This window comes from Passer domesticus, chromosome 1 (genome assembly GCF_036417665.1).
Source record: "Passer domesticus isolate bPasDom1 chromosome 1, bPasDom1.hap1, whole genome shotgun sequence".
Taxonomy (NCBI): Eukaryota; Metazoa; Chordata; class Aves; order Passeriformes; family Passeridae; genus Passer; species Passer domesticus.
Window position 1 is genome coordinate 157,504,532 of NC_087474.1, and position 18,512 is coordinate 157,523,043.

An 18,512-nucleotide genomic window follows, 5' to 3' on the forward strand; every position below is an offset into this window, starting at 1 on the left:
CAAATATTAATTGCCCTTAAAGCACCACTGAGGTTCTGAAACAGAAAACAGCACGTACAGGAACATCTTCTGCTTTGTTTCAGCAGCAAAATTCAGCAGCGAGAGCAAAGCCACCCTCAAACTGCTGAAGGACATCACTGATCCCAGAACTAACATCCCCCACTGGCTTCCAATTCTGCAAAACTGCAGAACTCTGAACTCACCTATCGTGTTCTTTATCCACCAGATGGTACCTGGCTCTGAAGGCCACCAGGTGAGCGTAGTAGGCCGGGGCAGGGATGGAGACGGAGCGCGTGCAGCGCACGTAGGTGTGGCACAGCTGGTAGGTGAGGATCTGCAGCTCGTCCGACGAGAAGCGATTGTCATCCCACAGCACGTGGTAGTGAGAGGGTCTGCTTGTTCCCTGGAGCCAGACCACACAGCTCATCAGCACTCCCAAACATCTCCTGAGCTTCCACCTCTGCTGGGAACTGCAGTGAAGCGACTGCTTCCTCAAAAACCGCGGGCAGCTGTTCTACACATTGCAGCTAGTTTTTCCTTTAAAAGGCAAACAAGCTTCCTTGCTGCCTATCAAACTAATCCCTTCCCCCTTTTTGATAGGACTGTGTTTCTCAAAATTTCACCTCTGAAATGAAATGATCATACTGAAATGCACTTTCATCTTGAAAACCTCAGATCTGACAAAAAAACATCTGACAAAGTAGCTTTAGTACAAACATTAACAGTTAAAGAGTTACCACGCCACACAAAATGTCTTACCTGAATCCCAGCATGACTACACAGGTAGAAGTCAAACTCTGAGGGGTGGGTGATTTTTGTGTCCACTGTGGTACCAGCTGGAATGTTTCCACTTTTTCCAACCTGTGTAAACAGGAAATGCAAACAGACTGAGGCACGATACAAAGGGTTGTTTTTTTTTTTTCTTTTCAGCTGTATAACCAGAAAAATAAACAAAAGAAAAAGATCTACATAAAGCAGAAAGTGAAGAAGAATGTGCAAAACTGAAATTTTGTTCCAGCTGAAAATCTGCAGCGTCTCTACTATGGAGAAAGAAAAAAAGAGACAAGCTGCAAAATCTTCTTAGAAATTACCTAAAAAGATTTGGTTTTCTGAATAATGTAAAAAGAATTTCCTGCAACTGAGTTGTCAAATTCTTTTCACCTTCCCACACCAGGAGAGGAGTAACTTTTCCTGTTTATACCTGCAAGGGGACAATCCTTCCTTGTCAGACAGGCTACCTCTTCCCTCAAAATATCTTCAAAGCAGAATGTCAAAATACTCTTTACTTTCAAACAATTTAACATCTGCTACCACAGCATTTATTACTATAACCACCACCTTCATGTCAGCTTTGGGAGTTACTAACTCCCACAAAGAAGCCTGACAGAAGGAAAAAGAACATGGAAAGCTCAGTCTGTGAGCAGAGCTTTGCCATGAGGAACTCTCCATTCTCAGCAGCTGCTCCATGAGGAACAGCTCCATTCCTGCTCTTGGGGAGTCTCCTCTTCACACAGAAAGTACCAAAAATCAACCTGGAGAGTCTGATCTCCACCCAGAAAGTAGCACAAATGAACAGGAATTGGTGGCTTGGCTGCCTGCTGGAGCTCTGGGGTCCCAGGCAGAACGTACCCGTTCGTTTTTATCCGTGCAGAAGAGTCTGGTGTGGTGCCTTTTCTGCACCACTATAAATGTGATGCCAGGCTGATAATCCTTCTCCAGTTTAATGCAAGCCTCCCTGATAGCCAGCAGCTCGTGGTGGAGGACCTGAGCCACACAGAGAGAGAGATGTGATCAACATGAGCCATTGCCATCATACGAATTTCTCTTATTTATCTAGAGATGTCTTTTATTTATCCACAGATAATTTATCATGTTCCTTCTTGCACTGTCACTCAGAGTGGTGAGATGTCAAAGCTTTCAGGACCAAATCTGAATTTCTTCCCCTGATGAGGGCAAATTACATCAGCAGTTTCCTGAGCCAGGAGAGAGCTGCCTCCATATTTGCTCAGCTCCAAGCATGAGGCTCAGACTAATAACCTGCATGTCAAAATCTTTTTAACTACCAAATACAAATGAACATTTAATTAGGCTGCTGAATACAACAGGCTAATTATTTTTCAGACTAGAACAAGGAAAAAAACCCAGAAGTGCTTAGCTGTTCTTTCCCAGCTTTGTGCAGTCCCATGCAGGACTGCAGACATCAATAACAAGGAAAGTGGAACAAACCAAAAAGCAATTATTTAGACTGTGGGCTAATTGTACATGAAAAATTCAGTGAAAACCTATGACAATTGAAAAGAGAATATATCAAAAGTTCATACAAAGATTATTTTGTCAAGTTTAGCAAGCGACCTTTCCTCTTTCCCCTGGATTTTGACAAGCTGGATTCAATTCTGTATCTTTTATTTACATACATAAATACTGGAAAGAAAAGTGTATATAAATGTCTTTAAAATATATAGAAAAATATTTCATAAAATATGGTACTAGCAAGTAAGCAAAACAAATATGACAAAGGATCTGATGAGTTCTATCATAATACAAATTAGTAAGTACTGATACAGTATTTATTAATTATCTTTAAAAAAAAAAACCAACATATAATCTTTCTTTACTGCCCATGTTCTATGGGATACAGTCTCACTAACATATCCTAAATAGGAAACAGATGTGGAACATAACTTGAGTCCTAAAACTATACTTTTCACTTATAATTCTGTCAGGGAAAATATTTTAAAGGGGAAAAGTACTTTCAAAAGCCCATGAAAAGTATGCAAACACTTCTCCTGCTTGCTTGGTTAGAATCCAACAAATTTGTTGAGGGAAGATTTGTTGAGGTTATACTTCTTGTAACTCCAACCACACAGAGGTGGAATTTTAAAATTCCATTACTACCACACTCCATTACAGTATCAGAATTTTAAGAAGACAAATATCACCTGTTGGAACTGCCCCTCAGAAACACCATCCCTGTAGAAGATGATTCGGGTTGGTTTGAACCTGGTGGATTTGTAGAACTGGATCAGCAGCTCCCTGACCATGGCAGCCAAGTCCTGGATGATCTCCTGGCGGTGCTGCTGCACCCGCACAGTGGCACAGTAACGGTTGGGATGAGCATCCATGCTGCCCACAACCTGGAAAAAATGCTTGGCATCAAACCAGAGAGCACTTAAATAAAGGTTATTTCATGGGAAAACTGCACTGTCTTGCACACTGAGTGGTTGGCCTGGCAATGATGTATTTGAAATTAAAACGTGCTTGGAAACAGCTCTGGGTTTAGTCCACCTGTGGCAGCACACCCTGCTGAAAGAGAAAACTTGTTTTAAATATAAAAGACTCATTTCCTGTTTGCACCTACAGGCACTTAAAAACTCAAATACAGTTTGGGGCCCTGATACCATGAAACCATTAAGATAGTTCAGACTGCAGCACAGGAGTTGGAACTCTGGGACACCAAGCCTGTTTTTTAGATCCATCAAACTGAAATGGTGATGGACCACAGAAATAGCCATACCCTTTATCAAGGGAAGGAATTTTTCTGTTAATGAAACATTAACATCCATATCCTGTAAAAGTGGCATGGGACTTAAAAATAAACAAAAAAACCTAAAGAAGTGAGCACATCTCCACCTGGTTTTCCTTGGACACACAGGTGCAACTTTTCAGAACAGAGACATAACATCACCAAAGAACTTCATTATTAAACAATGGTGAGCAGCCACTACAGGTGTTTGACATAACACAAGCTAAAGACCATTCCCTGTATTTAAGAAGGACATTTCCAAGAGATTACTGCACATTTTGTGTTTTCTGGAAGCTTGAGTCCCCAGAAAACACAGCTGAGCCAGCCTAGCTCCCTATCAGCAATGAAGAAATTCTGAATATTTCTAAGTGCTGAAGAAGCAGATTCAAACATGCACCAGCTCATTATCAGGCTGCTAATAAATATCAGCTCCCAGAAAAGCTCCTCTGTGTATCAGCAACTCAGGCATTTTACAAGCTAATACACACATTTAAGTAATTAGCTTCAGAGCAAGCTCTCTGAAGTTTCAATAAATTCCTAGAGAAAAATAATTTATAATGCTATAATTAGGCAATCAGAAGCAATGGACCACAAAAGGACTGAAAGCAATAAAGTGAATTAGAGCTGAGCAGCAGGAGGGAGCTGGGGGGAAAGAGCAGGACACAATTTACTCACTGCAGCAATGGAAGGCTTTTTCCCATCCCCAGCTGGTGGGTGAGTTACATCTGCACCAAGGAATATGACAGGCTGTTGGAATACTGGGGGTCTGGCAAAGAGAAGGGAAATTTGTAAAAGCAGCAAGGTTTATGCTTAATAAAGTACATTAAAACTCAAATAAACAGCACTCTGTACTCCTCCAGTGAATTCATCAATAACTGGCACTTGATCAGAGTTGGTCACTTGTTCTGTGGCAGTAATTAAAAATCCTGATTACAGTTCTCATGCTAAATACTTGGGCAGATTTTTAAAGCACAGCTAATTGTTGCTCTTAATTAAAAATCAGTTTTAAAATATATCTAGTTTTTTCTAACTTGAAGAATTGCAGTTTTTATCAACTGGACCAAAGAAAGGAGTAAAAGTTGATCCCTTAGTACCAAATGGCATCTGAGAAAATTAAATAACTGCACACATATGCAGATGCTGTGAAAAAATACATTTTTCCTAATAAAAAACTGTCTTGGTAAGGAAGTCCAAAAATAGTAGGCATCAAAGTTATTATTTGCAAAGCAGATATTTTTTTTAAAACCAAGCTTGAAAGTTTTAAACAAATCTTTGGGTTAAGATATTAAACCACTGCACCAAGAGAGGAACACCAAAGCACTTCACAGGTTTTAAACTTCTACTCTATTCCTTAATAAAACAATTTCAAACAGGAAATATGGGGCCACCATAATTTCTTTGTGGGGGAATGATATAATGGTTATGGAAATAAATTAATCTGTTTGCAGACCTTCTTTAAAAGAAATGGGAAGGTAATGCTGGGGATTAGGCTTTTTTTGGGTTCTTTTTTTTTCCTCTCGGGGAATTTTCTTCCCATTTATTCCCTAAGAGATGATGAATGGACTGTACTTAAAAACAAAATAAAAACAGCTGGGTGTCTTGGAATTTTGTTAATTTCTTGTTGTTGTTTGGGTTTTGTTATTGCTGCAACTGTTACTTTTTTGTCTACACACATATATATATGTATTCTAGTAAAAAACTGTTATTCCTTTACCCACATCTGCCTGAAAGCCCCCAAAGTTACAATAACTTGAAGGGTGGGAGTAATTTTTTTCCATTCCAGGAAGATTCCCACCTTCCTTGGCAGACACCAGTCTCCTAACCCAGCAGTTTCTGGTACCCAATGTTGGGCCCAAGGGCACTGAGAGAAAATGGTGGAAAAGGATTAAGAGTTTCTGGGTAACCTAATTTTGTGTGCTGAACACAGAAACCTCCTTTGGCACCATGTGGTCTGACTTACCCTGGTTTGGCTGGCACATGGCTGTGGCTACATTTTGTGATCCCATTTGCAGCTCCTTATCTAAACATGGATCCTAGGACTAAGGCTACCGTGGCTGTTATCCAGTTTGCACAACAGGTCAATAAGGTGAGCAATTCCTGGATTTTAAACTTGCTCTGGAATGTGGGCACATGGCTGTACAACTACCACAGGCTAAGTTCATGTCTGTGGGGTTTCATTAATAATGGAGCCCACTCTGAAGAAGCAATACAGGGGGGAGTTTCTCCCCAGTCCTTCACCCATTTCTTTGGAGGTATCCCAGCACCTTCCAAAGGGTTCAAATTTTTTTCTAGATGCTGATATCATACAATGGCTGCTGTTGCTGATAGGCCTAACCTATTCAGCATTTAGAGATAAGGTGGGACTGTCCTGGGAAACCACCCTGACATCTACCCCAGAGAACAGGGATGGTGCCCCACAGCCTGAGCCTGTCCATCTCAGGAATGAAGCACCCAGACTGGATGGGGGTCTGGGAGAAGCCAGGCTGGGTGCTGAGGGAATACTGCTCCCCAGCTGGTGGGCAGACCCCTCTCTCCCTGCCTCAAAGAGGGAAAGTCTGATGGTGCAGCCATGGAAGCCAGGAATTCCAGCTGTCCAAGCTCCAGCTGAACCATCCCTGAGCCAGGACACAGGTACTGATCAGGTGTTTGTGAGGGAGCCAGGGTCTCTTCTCGTCTGGGAGCAGCTTTTAATGAGTGTAAAGAGAGAATTGTTCAGAGATATAGTGCAGGATCACCATCACAGAATGCCGGGGCACTGAGGATGGGATCCAACAGCTGAGAGAAGTGCCAGTACTGGAGGCACTTTTGGGGAGGGACAGACATGGTAACAACCCTGACAAGGTCAGGCGCAAGGGCAAATATTTTGAGCCTGGCACATCCAGGGCCACCCCAGTACTCCACCTTCATGGCAACACTGAATGTGGAGGAAACCTGAGAGTGGGTTCCACAGCCAGCAAACTCAGGAATTTTGAGAGCACAGTCCATAGCCCAATGCAGGCTCACATCCTCACTGTGGTTAGGAGTCTCAAAGAGAAGAATGCTGACCAGAAGACAAGGCACTACTGTTCTAGGTGGTCTCTATTTGTTTTTGAAAACTCAGGGCAAATAGATTACAGATTTTTTCATTCTAGTGAGAGTTGTACTTCAGTGATCAGATATCGTTCAAACAATACTTTTACTATAAATTTCAACAGAAACAAGTATTCCTCTCCTGTCTTCATAACCTAACTCTCTTAGGACTATTTATTAGAAGCCAAGAGAGTTTGTCTGAAGAGTCACTTCAGCTACAGAGCTATGGCTGCAGATAAAAGCTCCCAGTTATCTCAGCATTTCTCACATTCTCTTTGCAATATAAAAACCTCTTCCCCATTGAAAGATGAACTTACCTTCCCTGTGGCAATAGAATGTTATTTACACCTCCTAATTTGACATTTATTTTTAAGCAAAGGTTGGACAGAGTTTGTGGTGTTGTTCTTTGGACGTTTTTCATCTGCACACACTGAGTGGCCATTCCCAGCACCGTGTCACCAACGCGCTTCACCTCCGCTGCAGAATGAGAAAAACAACAAAAAAAAATTTGCAAATTGCAAATCAAACCATGGAGGAGACTTGAATTCAGTGCCAATTAACTACACCTGGAGTTTTAGCAAAGTGGTGCTCAGCTTAAAGGAGCACAATGAAAATTAACCCCAAACCCACCCAGCCTCCAGAACCTCCCCCAGTTCTGCTCTGCTCCACCTAACCAGGTCCTAAATGCAATTACTAAAGGCACTGTTGGCTTATATTAACTAAGATTTTTTTTTTATTAATTCTTGCTTTACAATTGTAGCATTATATCATCAGCTTTGGCTAATGATGTGGGCAGTGTGGATAATATTAGGATATTAAGCACTTGTTGCATTATTAAACACTGGAATAGTAACACAAACCTAGCAGTAAAGTGCTGAGCAATATTCAGCCAAGCAGTTCATCAGTTCTTCACTGCAAGTTTATCACTTGCATAGAAAAGTGGCCAGCTTAGCTGACAAAGGTCCATAAAAACTCCAAGAAACTCATTAAGTACTGTACAATTCCAACAGTTAAATCAAATCCTTTTGTTAACAACAAAATTGAGACTTTTACAGACCCACATACTCTTACACTCAGGGAAGAAACTTGGACTCCAAGACTGGCTCAGAGAAGATGAACCCCCCATTTTGGCAACAGGAGAGGGAAAGAGCAGGGTGGGAAGAAAAGACAAGACTGTGGATAAAGAAGTGCAGGGTATGGAAGAGCGTAGGGAGAAAATAAGGAGAAATGATTAGAGGGGGAAGAAATAACTATAATTAAAGATAATGACAAAGAAAGAAGACCAGAGTGGTACCACATCCTCTCAGTGGTTAAGCAGAGGAAAAGAATTCCCTTTTAATGCCAAACAGGAACAGTAAAAATGTCATTCTGCACTGAATTCCTGTTGTACAAATTAGAGATGAGCCACCTCCTTTGCAGGCTGAATTCAAGGGAGGAAAAAAAGTACTGTTTCCTTAAGGTTCCTTTCTTAATCTCTTTTCATCTTGTAAGAGATTAATATTGAAGATGGAAATTTATTTTGTGAGGGATGGGACAAAACATCTGCAGCTGCTTGGTAGATCTGATCCACCAGAGAAGAGTCCATATAGCTATGGAGAAAACCAGTGGCTCCTGCTCCAGCTGGGCAAGGTAAGTGAAAAATGAGGGAGGCAGGACAGGAAAAAAGCAGTCCTGCCTTTAGGAAGAGCTCGAAAATGCATGGTTTATGTAAAACATACTATAACCCATGTGTGTATGCCATGTAAAATGCACCAAGTGTCACTGTTTCCAAAAAAACGTTTAGGTTGCTGGATTTTCACTTTCTGTGCACCTCTATCTTTGCAACCCGAGTTAAAAATTTGAAATTAAAAGAAAAATAGACAGAAATCTCTTACGCTCAACATTTTTTTTGCCAAAGGAGAATGTTTGAGTAAGCAAATATGTTCTAAAAGCTAAAAGAGTTCTTGAAGTCATTACTCCTTCAGTCACTTGGAATTTTCAGCACACAAGTTTTATTAAGCATATTATAATCCACTGCCTATCCATGTCAATCTCACCAAACCCTGTGTTGCCTTTCTCAAATGCAACCAGCAGGAGGAATGAGAAAAAAAAATAAAAGCATAGAGAACATACTGAAAACAATTAGACCTTAATATAAAAAACAGCACAAGGAAAATAGCAAAATTAATTTACAGCCCAAACACCTAACTGGAATTTATAGAGTTAAAACAGCATTAAACCTAGCTCCTTTGGATAGCTCACAAAAAACACACAAAACTGTGACTGAAATGCACCATTTCCACTCACTGACCATAGACTGGTGTTTTTCCTGGCAAAATGACCACGACAAGCTGCAGCCCAGTGTAAGTGTTCTTGAGGTGTCTGAACATGGGCTCCACGCTGTCGGCTCCCTGGGCGTATTTACAGAAGCAGGGCTGCCCCTGGATTGGCATTCCAGCATCCCTGGAAATCTTCCTCAGCTGTTCTGTGAAGGACCTGGGCAAGGCACATAAATATATTGCATTATCAGACAGTCAAAGCCCATCTTGATTTGTGATCTTATTTTTGATGGAACAATCCTGTTAAACTTGCAGAATTGTGCTGTCCAAAAACCTGGGAATTTAACCCCATGTGCATCTTTAATTGACAATGCCTGTGTAGTCACTGAAGACAAGACAGGAAATATGCTATATAAATAACACCATTAATAAAAAAATCTTCATTTCCAAAGCAAATTCTACCTTATTTCTATGGGAAATACAGGAAAAAATACTTTTTGCAATAATGACAATTTTGGCCTAACCTGCTCTAACATAATTCCATGTCACCACCACAAAAAGGGCTGCAGTTATTCCTTTTTTTCCTCATGATGAAAGCAACCAACAGAAATTACCAGCAATTGTCTCAGTGAATTGCTTTAGCATCCATAATAATGCACAATTTCATAGATAGCAGAGAAAATGTCTGTCCTGAAGGTGAAGCAAACCTTCTCCTAGGCTGGTGAAAAAAAAGTCACCCTTTGATGGAAGTGGTTGGATATGGACACAACCTAATTTCTTCAGAGAAAAAAAATTCTTCTTCCACCTGGAAGCCTTTTTAACTCACTGATAAAAGCCCTTTTTGATAAGTTGGAGTGGGCACCCCCCTCCAGTTGTCTAAAACATTGCTTATCTCCACCACAGGGTGCCAGGGTACCACTGACAGAGAGGGTGTGAGAATTTGGCTTCTTCCAAACCTGTTGTTAACTTGCATGAATCATAACAGCCTGTGAGCTTCAGCCCTGAGGCTCCTTGCAGAAAATGGCTGTTCCCTCTGGAAAAAGAAGCACTCACTGCAGCAGTCAGTGGCAGAACATCTTCCCATCCCTGGGAGTGTTCAAGGCCAGGATGGATGAGGCCTGGAGCAACCTGGTCTAGGGGAAGGTGTCCCTGCCTGTGGCAGAGGGGTTGGAACAAGATGATCTTTAAAGTCCTTTCCAAACCAAACCCTTCTGTGATTTCAACATTCAAGTCTGAAACAAGTCAGGGTTTGAGCCTTTTAAAGCCCCTCTGGAAGTACACTGCCTATGAGGAAAGGTTCTCTCTGCTCCCGAGAGGTAAAGCAGGATGATTTTGAAGACTTTTAGAGCATTTGAAGATGTTTACTCTGATGAATCAGCAGCATTCGAGTTCCAACTTGATCAACAAGATGTAACGAGAGGCCACAAGATGGAACAGGATGCAGACATTTTTCTGGCTTGAAGCAATGCCCTTTCATGGTAAATACAAACTCATTCCATCCAAATCATTTTATTTTGGCTCATTATGTTGAAGATTTCTGCCTATTTCTCAAAACTGAGTAACTCAGCTTACACAGCATTTCCACTAGAAGCAACATCATGGAAGGGAAAGTTCTCTGGCAGCCCAGCTCTGGAGAGAACAAGTCCCTCCCTTCCTCACGCAATGTGCAGTAAAAGGACTCCCACTGTTTGCTCATCACTTCTTAGGGAAAAATTCCCCATCTGTTTAGCAAACCATGTGAAGGAACAGTGCCATGGCAATGCCCCTGGTGTGAGCAATCCCTGCCTTGCATTCACCTCCCAGAGAGCAGCTGAGTCACTGCCAGGCAGCTCCACAGGCTGCACTTGTCCATGCATGAAGGGAAAGCAGCTGCACGTGGAAGGAGGGATCAGACATGGATCTGGGCCTGCAAACCTTCCCTGAGTCAATGGCAGATGTCACTGTAACAACAGTCTTTGAACAACCATGTCCCATCCAAAGATAAAGAAACCAAATCTGAAAGTTTCATTCAAACACTTAAAGTCAACAGGAACAACCTGTCCTACTCATCTGGCAAATACAGCAACTTGCACATTCCAGAAACTCTGAAAAGGAAAAGGTTTTGGACAAAAAAATTCCTTTTAAAGAAATTCTGCATGAATAGATTTACTCCATATAACCAGGAAAGGAACCTAAGAGAACACACATGTTAGCTGTCACTCCTGACAAACACTCAGTGATAAACACCCATCATTACATCATTTTTGTTATCTTAAACACTGTCCTGAGACCTCACAGGTCAGAAACCTGTCATAAAGCATAAATGGCTTTCTTAAGTCTGATTTGGAAGATTTCCTGATGCTGGCATTGAATTCAGACTGGCATCATTCAAAACACAAAGAGACAGAAGATGTATTGCCATATGTTAAACAATTTAACCAAAATATTTTCTTAATAAAAGTGAAATCATGACATTTGCATCCTTAATGAATGATAAAATCACCACCTTACACAACACTTACTTAAGATGAACTTCAGTGCACTGGCGCTGGGGAGCAAAGCAGGCAATTGCCCAAACCTTTATTTCAATTCCAGTGTGAAATTGTTTATTCCTCATGTCCCAGACACCTTGCACTGGTGTAGCAATTGCTTTATTCTGGAAGTGGAAGGTAAAAATTAAACATTAATGCAAGACTTGACTGATGCTAAACAAAAATTAGCTTTGCTTTTACTTCCCTCCAAGTGGCAGATGATTTATACTCTCAGGTGGCTCTCTCCCCTGTACAAACATCCATCCACCTTATAATAATCATTTTATTACTGTAGCAAGACAGCTTCTTAGCCAGGTGAAAAATAAAACTCACATGGTTCATTTTTATTGCTGATCATTGTCTTTGGTTGTATTTATCAGCAGCAAACAGAAATTATATATGGAAAGCAAGATTCATGCTTGGTATGGAACATTAACAAGAACCTAAATTTCTACAGTGACTTTACAACTGCTCAGTGAACTTTCCAAGGGAAAGTTAATTTAAGTACTGTGAATATTTTACATCATTAAGTGGAGGAAAATAGTGGTTCAATGTCACTCACATTACTCCAGAAAAAATGTGAACAAGATGAGAAAGGTGATCAGTTATTCAACTTGGACCTGCCCAGCACTTTTATTTCTCCCACCAAGCAGATATTACTGGGATGGATTATCTAGAGGACAAGGGATGTAATAAAGCAGCTAAAGTAATTCTGGTGATGTTAATCACCTTAATAAATACTGATAGATGCTTTAGACAAGTTACCATGATGTCTTCCTTCTCACCTAGCAACAACAACTAAAGCTTCTGGGCATTTTTCAGGACACACACAAGAATCTGATAATGGATTTTGCAAAGAGTTGTGTGTGCTGAAGGCTGTGCCTCTCACCATCTGCCATTCAATTCCCCCAATCTGCTGGTGCCAGAAGAGGTCATGAAAGCAGCTCTCTAATCAGGGTCAGGCCTGGGGTACCTTAACCTGCCAGTGAAGGGAGGTTTGAGCTAATTTGCCTGAGTCATCTGCAGAATTTTAGGCAGGAAACTCAAGATCCTCTCCCATTGTGGGTTTGGAGGCACCAGTCTGTTGTGCACAGGGACAGAATTATATTCAGCTGGCAATGTATGATCTGAAGAGATTCATCAAAAGCCTCCACAAATGAAATTATCCCAGCTATTAAAGATTTCATCTTGTAACAAGTCCTAATGTATAACTGATGGAAAATCCTGTTTCTCAAGCTTTTTTAAAAAAGATACCACAGGAGAAAGATTATGTCAGAAATGCCATCTGAAAAGCCATTGTAAAATAAAAATCTGTGGGTAAATATTCCAAACAGGAAGAGACAGCCCTGGGGAAAGACTGAAAGAGATGAAACCTCAAGACAGCTGCCCTAAACACAGCTGCTCCACCCAGAATATTCAAAACCAGCCAGAAGTTCAGGAATATTTCAGCATATTTTCAAATATATACAGTGATAATTGAAATGGTCTTTGTTCTTCCTCATACACATTGATTTGAACCACTATTTGCAGGCTGCTTCTTGCAACACACAATGAAAGAGTGTTTGAGGCAAAAAAACTCCATTTTTAACTCAGCTTTACTTTCTGAAATAAACAGCAATTGAAAGAGATGCAAATCAGCCAATACTTTTAAGGACTTTGAGAACCTAAATTCAAATTCTGAACAATACACCCATGGCAGCCCTCTGATTGCACGCAACACAATTAATTTAAAATAACCACATTACAGAGGCCATCACTCTGTGCTGGAAGCCACCACAGAGTGTACAGAACCCAGTGGACATACCCTGCCTCCGTAGAGGATTGAGGGAGGCTGAAGGACTCTGCCAGTCACGTCTGTCATCTCATCCTTGACCATGATCCCAAACTCTCGGACGTAAGGGTCTGTGTTGAAACTGGCGCTCCGCATCTGAAATGATCAAAATGTACAAAACCAAGCCCATGACCTGTGTGCAGGGCACAAACACATCAGCACCTGCTAAAGGTGAGCAAAACAAAGCCCATTCCCACACCTGCCTCGTGTTTGACACGACACTCACCAATTTGCTGATCTCTTCCTGCCGGTCCGGGGCTGATCTGGCAGTGGCTCGAATCATAGTGGAAGTCTGATTGTCAGTGAGTTTCTTTATGCATCTTTGTCCTGCCACTATGTTGCACACCTGAAACAGCCCCGCAGAAAGAAAATTAAATACAGTCCAATTGGCTCGTGGCTTTTCTTTCACTAATGCACCACTGAATTTCTCAACATTTGGCTGCTCAAAAAAACAGTTTGCCAACATTTGAACCCTTTTTCCCTCTGACCCCCTTCCCCCAGCCCCAAAATACAGAATTCCCTATGAGTTTACTTACCTCCAGAGGAAGGTATGTGTGTTTCTGCTCCTGTCCAACTTGTAAACATGGAAGGTGAGGGTAGCGTAAAACTAATTTATGCCTGTCCTTAAAATACTGAGCTACAGTGCATTCAACTGTTTGTCCATTCTCCTGCTGAAGTGGGAATCTGTTGGAATGCAAACATGGAAAGCAGCTATTACTTCATGCAAAATACTTCCCCCACGGCTCCTCAGTACATTTCTTGGCACAAGTTAAGCTTATTGAAGGAGGATGAAACAAAACCCAAACAATTAAAAACCAGATTCAGATACTGATCAGTTATCTTCTTGTAAAAAGCTGGTATCAGTTTTGTTCCTTATATTGCTTCCTTAAAAATGGGAATCACTGTCTCCATATTCAAGTTATCTGCAAATCTCTGGTTGGTAGTTAAAAAGAAACTTTATTTCCAGAGGAAAAAGAGATTGCAAATAAGCAACATCAGGAGGCTGATCCAAACTGGCACTACTTTTCTCTTCCAGTTGTGGGAAACATCAGGCTACAAATAGGACAGACACTCTGTCCTTCCAATTTTAAAGAAATCCATAAATGACAGAAAAAACCCCACCCAACCAAAAAAACCTCCCAGACCTAAAGCAGAGCAATTGGTTCAAATGCCATGATACTCATTATAGTATAAAAACAGAACAAAATAAGAGCAAAACAACAGCAAAATTGGGAAAATACATTGAGGTATATTTAAGGGTATTAACCAATGAAAGCATCATTTTTCAAGGTAATTTTTCCCACCTCAGTAAGTCAGGCAAGGTATTTTGCCAGCCTGAAATCAAACATATGCTTAAAAAGCAGAAAAATACTACCTGAGACCAAACATATGCTTAAAAAGAAGGAAAATACTTTACGTTTGGTGACTTGCTGGTCGTCTGGTGACATTGCACACTCTGTACTTCCTTTTCATTTGTCCACAGTGTGTTATCTCCACCTTCAGACCTAAAAATTGGACAGCACAAATGACCATTTTTCCAAAATCAAGTTGTCAGCCCTAAACTGCTACACAAGACCAGTTAGTGTAATAAAGCCATTCTATTTAGCCCCAGAGGGTAGCCCAGACATAACTCAAAAAGCAATTTACAGTCTTAAAATTCAAAACTCCTGAGCTTCACCCAAAGTTCAACACAGAATTTCAGGGACAAGATGAAATCCCAAAGGCCCCAGAGCTCACACATGATGCTGAGTACATTCTGCAAATTCCAGGGCTGTACCTCTAAGGAAGGCCAGGATGGGGAAAGGACAAAAAGGGCAGACAAGCTCCTTGAAACAAAACCCCTTATTTATACTTTCTGTCTAAACATATGGGGTCTGTAAGACCTCCAACTCTTGCAGCCCTGCCTGAGCTAATGAACTGGGGGTGTGGGTGGAGTGGAATCCCCAAACAGCCTCTCTAGGAGCTCATGGGAATGAGGGCACAGTGAAGCAATTTGGTGCCTGAATATCCTTTCAAAACACTTAAAACCAATGCAAACTCAGGATTTATTTATACTTTCCTTCTAACTTCTACTTGGGCAAAGATAATTTTCTTGATTTTTTTTTTGGAAGATGCAGGATAGATTTATGGATTTATTCTTTTTTAAGTTGCTTGCTCTCTGCCAAGAGTATCAGGAAGGAAGGATCTCCATTTTGCAGAGGAAGCCTTCAGTGAACAAAACCAGTAAGATTTCTTCCTCCTGTTGTCTTTGATTCAGTCACTACAACTAGAATAACTTGTTATTTACTTCCCGGAGAGTATATGCAGGACAGATACCTAAGTATGCAGAAACACACTACTAAATTATTAGTAAAATCTGAAATACGAAAAACCTGGTATCAGTAACTGGAAAAAAATGAGATTGGGTAATTAAAAAAACCATGAAATCCAAGTCTTTGTAAACATTTAGAAATCATCAGATTAGGAACTGGAATATTTTTGTCATGAAACTGGGATTGGTACTACTGATAGGTTTCAAAAGCAAAAAATATGAAATTTTTGTCTCCCCATAAGGGAACTGCTGTAGAAAATATTTAGAACACATAGTGGTAACACATCAGACAGAATAAAGCAGCTGTACGTAATTTCCTTATTACCTTTTATTTCTTTGGTAAACTTTACCCTTTGGGAATCTGTCAGAGGTTTTTGTTGTTCTTCAATACTTTTGAAGTCCAGAACTTCACAGACAAACTCAATAACTGGCTGTGCTTTGTAAAATGCAGTTGCAGACACTGCAGACAAAAACATTAATGGTGTGTTACAACAATACAGAGGAAATTTTTAGGAAATCCAACAAATGGAACAAAGTTTTTGCCTTTCCTTTAAAGAGCAAGAAGAAACAAGAAAATACTCCCTAGCACCTACCATCAATATTTAGCATCATTTTCCATAATGAAGGTCTGACTGACTGATGGAAGCCAAACCAAACTTCTCTGCCACCACCCAAAGGATTTGAGCACCCTTCTGATGCTGTAAAGAAAGATCTCCCAACAGGAGTATACCTGCAAGAAAGCAAATAAATTCACATCAGAAAACTAAAGCAAAAATTGCAATAAAGCCACAACTAATGCAAACTCCTTTTCACAAAAGCACAGAAATGTCAGTGTTTAAAATCACCAACAATCTGAGATTCCTGGCAAAACTCAGGTTACACCTCTCAAAACCCAGCATGTTACAGTAAGAAACTGGGTATTACTCAGGTTTAAATTTAATATATCTACTAATTCCAACAAAAAGGCATTAATAACTTTTTATTTGTATTCTATTAAAACTTCAGCTGTGCCTCCACAAGAAAATAATTTAAAGTCTCTGCTATTAAAACACCAAGGTAACAATCTCTCCCCAGACTCTGAATTATAGACATTATGTGAGGGTAAATAAATGATCTAACAAATATTTCTGATCCATCTTTCATCTTGATAATTAAGCACTGCAAACTCAATAGCAAACAAATCATATCCAGATCCAATGTGCTCCTCTGAACAAAGGTATCTGATATTCTGGGCTGTTTTCTGTGCTGTAAAACCTGATGAAAGTAATTTTATGGGTTTTTATCCTAAATCTAAGGACAAAGTCAACATAAGGCTATTTTAAGACACTTACATGTATTTAACTCATATTACCTGTTTAGAACTTCAATATGGGAAAGTTCAGCCCTACTAAACTTTGTTCTTTGCTTTCTAATTAAATATAATTTGCACAGTGGTCTTAAGTGACTTGTGTCATGGCAGCAGAATTAAGCTCTACTCTCTGGAGTGTGACTGACAATGCTGCAGGTCCCACTTGAAAAACAAACAAATGATTTCCAAGTTTTCCTTTCTTATCAAAATAGCCACACGGGGTGACATTAAGGTCCCCCTAGCACTGCAACCTTTACACGAAATTGGCAATTATTATCCCAGGACACACAGGAACAGGGTAAGAAGTTGTTGTAAATCCATCCTTCCACGTCTACCAATTTTCAAGCACTTCCCACTTGGAGAGGGCCTCCTTCTCCAAGGCTAGAGAGGGAAGAGGGAGATGGCAGAGCCTCCCTGATCTGGGAACACACAACCATGGGGCCAGACTGAAACCTCTGGGGAAAGGCTCTCGTGTCCAGGCAGGAGGCTCCTGATCCCACCAGGTGACCATGGAAGCACCGATGGCCTCTTGCCTGCCACTGCCACAACTGCCACACAGCCTGCCCAAAGAGCCACCAAAGCACCCAAGTCACACCTGAAGCACCCCAAGGGCTTCCCCTCACCTCATGGAAGGCAAGTGCCTCATGACCACATCCAGGGCCTGGATGGTCTCAAACGGGACGCTGGGCAGGCGGCCAGAGAGAGCATCATGCAAAGCCTGCAAGCTCACACAGGACATCCACTTGATGGCCACCTTAAATATTCTGTCCTTTCCTTCTCCTGGCAGCGTGACCTCCAGCTCCACCTGCAACAATGCCAAACAACAAACCAAGATGATTCTTTCCATTGGAAGGGGGGGGAAATCAGAAGGGACAATGGATTCCTCTGAACGACGCCACAAAGGAGGGGAGCAGACAAAAAGCAAGGATGAAGCAACACCGTGCATTAGGTACAGCCTCTTTTTACAGCTCCATCTTCCCCAGAGGGTATTTCAGAAGCCTGGAGTGCCTCCCAGCTGGCAGCTGCCTCCTCTGTGAGGCAACACTGGAATTTGGAGGTGCTCAGAACAACAGGGAGGTCTTGGTGAAGATCCCATAACCTGATTTCAGATCCCTGACGCGCCCCAGCGCATCGCTGCTCGTGTCAGCTCCTGCACGCCTAAAATAAAGCATGGGTGTCACCCCCTGCCAAGATCCATGAATTTCTGGTATTTGCTCTCGAGAGCACCAGAGTGCTTTACATACTGTTGCTGCAGACACAGCTCAAACAAGAGAAGAAAGGAACTTTAAAAGAGAAAAAAAAATATCGATCAACCAAACAAAACCGAAAACCCACAAATGCCACCAAGCCAAAACTGTTACTTTTAAAGTGAGGAAAAAAGGATAAACTACAACCCCAAGTGCCAGTGATGGTATCAGGTAGGAAACACAGGCACATCTTTGCCATGGTATGCCCTACTTTCAATTTTTTGTCTAAAAAGCAGTGGCAAACAACTTTGTGGTAAATTACTTCAGCCAATTACTTGTAATTATTTGTAATGCTGATTTCACCTCTTTCTTAAAACAAAGGAAGTCTGAGCACCAAAGTTCTTAAGCCGACTAAAATTAAGGCTTGTCTGAAATGATCAGGAGGTCTGGGAGTGACTACAAGAAATAACAAGAT

General features: G+C 41.1%; 1 protein-coding gene across 2 annotated transcripts in view; it reads right to left on the reverse strand.

Moving 5' to 3' along the window:
* The window catches only part of AGO2 (argonaute RISC catalytic component 2), a 56,268-nt gene that overhangs the window by 11,823 nt on the left and 25,933 nt on the right, over window positions 1–18,512 (reverse strand). Inside the window, exons 4-18 of one of the 2 annotated variants that reach the window (XM_064398596.1) lie at window positions 17,474–17,655; window positions 16,096–16,232; window positions 15,828–15,962; window positions 14,609–14,696; window positions 13,728–13,875; window positions 13,418–13,537; window positions 13,165–13,287; window positions 11,352–11,485; window positions 8,883–9,067; window positions 6,910–7,069; window positions 4,199–4,289; window positions 2,940–3,134; window positions 1,630–1,764; window positions 760–861; window positions 204–403 (exon numbers count right to left, since the gene is read on the reverse strand). In XM_064398596.1, coding sequence (XP_064254666.1) covers window positions 204–403; window positions 760–861; window positions 1,630–1,764; window positions 2,940–3,134; window positions 4,199–4,289; window positions 6,910–7,069; window positions 8,883–9,067; window positions 11,352–11,485; window positions 13,165–13,287; window positions 13,418–13,537; window positions 13,728–13,875; window positions 14,609–14,696; window positions 15,828–15,962; window positions 16,096–16,232; window positions 17,474–17,655 — 2,135 coding nt within the window. Of the gene's footprint in view, window positions 1–203; window positions 404–759; window positions 862–1,629; window positions 1,765–2,939; window positions 3,135–4,198; window positions 4,290–6,909; window positions 7,070–8,882; window positions 9,068–11,351; window positions 11,486–13,164; window positions 13,288–13,417; window positions 13,538–13,727; window positions 13,876–14,608; window positions 14,697–15,827; window positions 15,963–16,095; window positions 16,233–17,473; window positions 17,659–18,512 lie in introns of both variants that reach the window. The other variant, XM_064398586.1, reaches the window with a different exon arrangement.